This window comes from Salvelinus sp. IW2-2015, unplaced genomic scaffold, assembly GCF_002910315.2.
Source record: "Salvelinus sp. IW2-2015 unplaced genomic scaffold, ASM291031v2 Un_scaffold2958, whole genome shotgun sequence".
Classification (NCBI taxonomy): domain Eukaryota; kingdom Metazoa; phylum Chordata; class Actinopteri; order Salmoniformes; family Salmonidae; genus Salvelinus; species Salvelinus sp. IW2-2015.
Window position 1 is genome coordinate 109,938 of NW_019944253.1, and position 6,562 is coordinate 116,499.

Consider the following 6,562-nt stretch of genomic DNA (forward strand, 5'->3'; position numbering starts at 1 on the left):
GGAGATCGACCAGTCGATCGCAACTGACCGGGTGGTGACCACTGGTAAAGGGGTAATTTTGCATAATTTAGTGGGAATAAATTGGCCTGTGTATTTTCGTTAGTCATCAGTATCTTATTTATCGAACACAGCTATCACACCCTCACGCATTCAGGTGTTGAGCTCTTAGCTGGTTGCTGCTGGAGTAAAACGTGCTTTTCTAAGTCCATTCATTGCTCAACAATTCTAAATGCAATCGCTTGTTAAAACAACTTTTGGTGCATGATTAAAAATATCTACAAGTTGTATTTCTCAACGGGTGATGAAGCGAGCCTCCCATCAATATTCAAGTGCAGGCAACAGGTCCCCCACCACTTTACAATGCGAGCTGGAGGCCGTATGCATTTGAAAAAATACTTCATTGTTTGAACCGGAATGTTTTATTTTATTATGAGGCATGTCTTACTCGCTTCAAAGTAGCCTATAGGCAAAATACCACTATGGAACGTGGAGAACAGTTTCTCGTTTGGGAACCTTCCAATTTATCTACAATTTCTAGCGTTCTACATGCCAGTTATGATTTCATATGCGCATTTTTTTATTAATATATATTTTTTAAATACCCCTTTCCCCGCAATGTCGATCTTGTCTCATCGCTTCAACTCTCCAACGGGATCCGGAGGCGAAGGTCGAGTCATGCTCCTCCAAAACATGACCAGTCAACCGGGCTTCTTAACACCGTCTGCTTAGTACGGAAGCCAGCCCCAACAATGTGTTGGAGGAGACACACCATTCAACTGAAGACCGGGTCAGCCTGCAGGATGACGCTGGGCCAATTGACGCTGCCCTATGGGACTCCCGATCTAACCCGGGTCTGTAGTGACGCCTCTAGAATTGCACTGATTTAGACCGCTGCAGCACTCCAGAGGCCCCATATCCCACTAAATGTTATAGGGCATGCCGCCACCTACTTGTATTGGCTGTGTATCAGCGCTACTATTTTGTAGTATGAATTCATTACTTGGTGAAGAAATGTACCTACCAACTAACCCTACACCATTAAAACCTCACCACTTTACAAACTAACCTACACCCATTAAAACCTCACCACTATACAACTAACCATACACCCATTAAAACCTCACCACTATACCAACTAACCCTGTACCCATTAAACCTTCCCACTATACAACTAACCATGTACCCATAAAACCTCCCACTATACCAACTAACCATGTACCCATTAAACTCACCACTAACCAACTAACCCTGTACCCATTAAAATCTCCACACTATACCAACTAACCCTACACCATTAAAACCTCACACATATACCAACTAACCCTACACCCATTAAAACCTCCCCACTATACCAACTAACCATGTACCATTAAAACCTCACCACTATAACAACTAACCCTGTACCCATTAAAATCTCACACTATACCAAACTAACCCTACACCCATTAAAACCTCCCCACTATACCAACTAACCCTACACCCATTTAAACTCCCCACTATACCAACTAACCCTGTACCCATTAAAACCTCACCACTATACCAACTAACCCTACACCCATAAACCTCACCACTATACCAACTATACCTACCCCCCTCACCCTACCATTAAAACCTCCCCACTATACAACAACCCTGACCCATTAAAACCTCCCCACTATACCAACTAACCCTACACCCATTAAAAACCTCCCCACTATACCAACTAACCTGCCACCCATTAAAACCTCCCCACTATACCAACTAACCCTACACCCATTAAAAACCTCACCACTATACCAACTAACCCTGTACCCATTAAAACCTCCCCACTATACCAACTACCCTGCACCCATTAAAACCCACCACTCTACTAACTAACCCTATTGAACCATTGCCTGTGTCTGAAGTTAGATGTCCGCCTACCCGGCAGGCCCAGACAGCAAATCAAGTGCACCTAAATRTCTACGGTTGGCCAATCAGATAGCTCATATTACGGTGTCTGCACAGTTTCCTGGTGTCATAGACTGTATAAAGAAGCCTCGTTCGCACAGCAAAGTTGATACTGTGAGATTTAAAAACTAGAGACTAAAGAGAGACTTAACGGATACAGCAAAGAACTGCTGTTTTTGAGTAAATTCTTGTTTACGTTATTCAGCACTGTCAGCACTTTTATAAACCATAAAATGCACCGCAGCTGCAATGAATGACTATGGCAAAGTGTTCCGATAAGCTTGTTATTATTAGTGGCTTGTCTTTTTAATATCGAGGAATATTTCACTTTCTCTGGTCATAGGAGTAACAACATAAATTGGTGCACGAGGCAGAAATAATGCAGTGTAATTTGAGCTTCGCCATCAGTTGGAAGACTGTCCCCTTTTCAGATGGAAGACTGTCCCCTTTTCAGCTGGAAGACTGTCCCCTTTTCAGATGGAAGACTGTCCCCTTTTCAGATGGAAGACTGTCCCCTTTTCAGCTGGAAGACTGTCCCCTTTTCAGCTGGAAGACTGTCCCCTTTTCAGCTGGAAGACTGTCCCCTTTTCAGATGGAAGACTGTCCCCTTTTCAGCTGGAAGACTGTCCCCTTTTCTCAGTGGAGGGAGTGAGAGCAGAGGGACGGTAAGTCAGCCTCACCGCTGTACCCTCCCTCATCTCAGACTGACCATCAGATGCAGGCCAGTAAAACAAACAAAATTATTATGCTCACTCAGCTGTRCCTCACAAGTAATACAACAAATGATCTATTACCAGTGTGATCATGTACCTACATTTTACATATCATTTATAAATGGTCTGAGAAGAGCAACATTGGCAGGGCAATTCAAGCATAGCCAATATGCAGTGRTAATGTASTGGGYCTWTAGCCTACTGAGCAGTGGTAATGTAGTGGGCCTTTAGCCTACTGCACAAACCCCATTGCTACAGAACTGTTTTTAACTGGTTCATGTTGCATAGGCTTACGTTTCATGTTTTAATAAACATCTGAGCGGTAGATCTCTGCTTGCGTTTTGACTCAGAAAATGATCTTGAAAAGGTTGGTGAGCGCTGCTACAGACCGATAAGCAGGACAGTCAAATGTCTTTGTAAGGACCGACGCTGGGGATGAGAAGCAGGTAAGGGGAGTCAAACATTTAATCAGGAACAGACATAAAACAARTACAGGAACAGCACATACAAGGWCATATGGCAAYCAATGCAGAAGCAGGCAACAGAGCGGGGAACAGRCAGATATAGGRGAGGTAATGACAGAGGGGAGTCCAGGTGAGTCCAATAATCGCTGATGTGCGTGACGGGGGGGAGGCAGGAGATTTACATCTCTTTCCGTCAATTAATGAAAAGCATTATTTTACAATGGGATTATTTTTCTCCCGTTCATTTTGGTYGGCAACAGGAAACCCAGACACATAAATAATCAGCACTTAGCTGTGTGTTCATTACACTCCGTTTAACACAAGGTCAGTCGATTTTTAACGTCATTTTTATAATTTATCATTGTTATAAATTGACATTGTTATAAATGGTATTTGTTTACCAGATTTTTACCTTGTCAGCTCGGGGATTTGATCTTGCAATTTTTCGCTAACTGGCCCAACGCTCTAACCACTAGGCTACCTGCCGCCCCAAAGGTAAGTATAAGTGGTCATTGTTAGGTGATGTCTTTGTAAAATGGCCTCCAACACTCTACTCAGCAAATTGGATGCAGTCTATCACAATGCCATCCGTTTTGTCACCAAAGCGTCTTATACTACCCACCACTGCGACCTGTAYGCTCTCGTCGGCTGGACCTCGCTACATATTCGTCGCCAGACCCACTGGATCCAGGTCATCTATAAATCTTTGCTAGGTATAGGAGTCTGTTATATCTGGAGTATTTATCCTGTCTTGTCTRGTGTCCTGTGTGAATTTAAGTATGCTCTCTCTAATTCTTTCTCTCTCGGAGGACCTGAGTCCTAGGACCATGCCTCAGGACTACCTGGCCCGATGACTCCTTGCTGTCCTCCTGTCCTGTATAGTAGTCTACTGTAGCTGCMTCCTGTCCTGTATAGTAGTCTACTGTAGCTGCCTCCTGTCCTGTATAKTAGTATACTGTAGCTGCCTCCTGTCCTGTATAGTAGTCTACTGTAAGCTGCCTCCTTCCTGTATAGTTAGTCTGACCTTCGCTGCCTGCCTGTCCTGTATAGTAGTCTACTGTAGCTGCTCCTGTCCTGTTAAGTAGTCTACTGTAGCTGCCTCCTGTCCTGTAATAGTAGTCTACTGTAGCCTGCCTCCTGTCCTGTATAGTAGTCTACTGTAGCTGCCCTCCTGTCCTGTATAGTAGTCTACTGTAGCTGCCTCCTGTCCTGTATAGTAGTCTACTGTAGCTGCCTCCTGTCCTGTATAGTAGTCTACTGTAGCTGCTCCTGTCCTGTATAGTAGTCTACTGTAGCTGCTCCTGTCCTGTATAGTAGTCTACTGTAGCTGCCTCCTGTCTGTATAGTATCTAGCTGTATCCTGCTCCTGTCTGTATAGTAGTCTACTGTAGCTGCCTCCTTCCTGTATAGTAGTCTACTGTAGCTGCCTCCTGTCCTGTATAGTAGTCTACTTGTAGCTGCCTCCTGTCCTGTATAGTCAGTCTACTGTAGCTGGCCTCCTGTCCTGTATAGTAGTCTACTTAGCTGCCTCCTGTCCTGTATAGTAGTCTACTGTAGCTGCCTCCTGTCCTGTATAGTAGTCTACTGTAGCTGCCTCCTGTCCTGTATAGTAATCTACTGTATCTGCCTCCTGTCCTGTATAGTAGTCTACCTGTAAGCTGCCTCCTGTCCTGTATAGTAGTCTACTGTAGCTGCCTCCATGTCCTGTATAAGTAGTCTACTGTAGCTTCCTCCTGTCTGTATAGTAGTCTACTGTATCAGCCTCCTGTCCTGTATAAGTAGTCTACTGTAGCTGCCTCCTGTCCTGTATAGTAGTTCTCCGTAGCTGCCTCCTGTCCTGTATAGTAGTCTACTGTATCAGCCTCCTGTCCTGTATAGTAGTCTACTGTAGCTGCCTCCTGTCCTGTATAGTAGTCTCACTGTATCTTCCTCCTGTCCTGTATATGTAGTCTACTGTAGCTGCCTCCTGTCCTGTATAGTAGTCTACTGTAGCTGCCTCCTGTCCTGTATAGTAGTCTACTGTAGCTGCCTCCTAGCTGCTTTATGTGAATTCAGCATTATCCTGTATAGTACTGTAGCTGCTTGGTGTGATTCCAGCATTATCCTGTATAGAACTATAGCTGATTGGTGTGAATTCAGCATTATCCTGTTATAGTACTGTAGCTGCTTGGTGTGATCCAGCATTATCCTGTATAGAACTGTAGCTGCTTGGTGTGATCCCAGCATTATCCTGTATATATGTCTGACTGCTTGGTGTGATGCCAGCATTATCCCGTATAGTGTTGTAGCTGCTTGGTGTGATCCCAGCATTTCCTGTATAGTACTGTAGCTGCTTGGTGTGATGCCAGCATTATCCTGTATAGAACTGTAGCTGCTTGGTGGGATTCCAGCATTATCCTGTATAGAACTGTAGCTGCTTCTCTCCGGTTGGCGCAGTGGTCTAGGGCACTGCATCGCAGTGCTAGCTGCGCCACCAGAGTCTCTGGGTTCGCGCCCAGGCTCTGTCACAGCCGGCCGCGACCCGGAGGTCCGTGGGGCGACGCACAATTGGCCTAGCGTCGTCCGGGTTAGGGAGGGTTTGGCCGGTAGGGATATCCTTGTCTCATCGCGCTCCAGCGACTCCTGTGGCGGCTGGGCGCAGTGCGCGCTAGCCAAGGGGGCCAGGTGCACGGTGTTTCCTCCGACACATTGGTGCGGCTGGCTTCCGGGTTGGAGGCGCGCTGTGTTAAGAAGCAGTGCGGCTTGGTTGGGTGTGCTTCGGAGGACGCGTGGGCTTTCGACCTTCGTCTCTCCCGAGCCCGTACGGGAGTTGTAGCGATGAGACAAGATAGTAATTACTAGCGATGGATACCACGAAAATTGGGGAGAAAAGGGGATAAAAAAAATTAAAAAATTAGAACTGTAGCTGCTTGGTGGGATTCCAGCATTATCCTGTATAGAACTGTAGCTGCTGGTGTGATTCCAGCATTATCCTGTACAGTACTGTAGCTGCTTGGTGTGATTTCAGCATTATCCTGTACAGTACTGTGGCTGCTTGGTGTGGTTCCAGCTTTACGCAGCATCACCACCACTATAGTCTAGCTGTAGTGACATCACTGATGCAGTGCTGAGAGCTAGGCTGGAGGCACAGTAGGACTGCAGAATCTCTCTCTCTCTCTCCTCTCTCTCCTCTCTCTCCTCTCTTCACTCTCTCTCTCTCCTCCCTCTCCTCCTCTCTTCTCTCTCCTCTCTCCTTCTCTCCTCTCTCTCCGAGCCCCGGCCGACAGTGAGCTGCTTCCCTGCCTAGCTGTCCTTCCTCTCTCTCAGGATGGGGAGTCTCTGCTGCTGAGGCCCAGCTTGGCTCAGACTCTGGCCGTCAGCGCAGCTAAAAACTCCAAGCTCTCTCTCTCTTCATCCACCAGCGCTCCCTTGCTGCCTGGATCAAAGACAACATCAGGAAGAAGGCGTGTTGCTTCT

The 6,562-nt window shown here is 46.2% G+C and overlaps 1 protein-coding gene and 1 long non-coding RNA gene across 2 annotated transcripts in view; one reads left to right on the plus strand and one right to left on the minus strand.

Moving 5' to 3' along the window:
* The window catches only part of LOC139025609 (uncharacterized), a 1,911-nt gene extending 756 nt beyond the window's left edge, over nt 1–1,155 (minus strand). The window contains exon 1 of the long non-coding RNA XR_011477209.1: nt 1,103–1,155. This is a non-coding gene — a long non-coding RNA (uncharacterized lncRNA). The remainder of the gene's footprint in view (nt 1–1,102) is intronic.
* A 2,062-nt stretch (nt 1,156–3,217) lies between these two features.
* LOC112075050 (transient receptor potential cation channel subfamily M member 2-like) overlaps nt 3,218–6,562 on the plus strand; it is a gene marked incomplete at its 3' end in the record, with an annotated part of 39,474 nt that continues 36,129 nt past the window's right edge. The window contains 1 exon segment of the mRNA XM_070440749.1: nt 3,218–3,236. Coding sequence (XP_070296850.1) covers nt 3,218–3,236 — 19 coding nt within the window.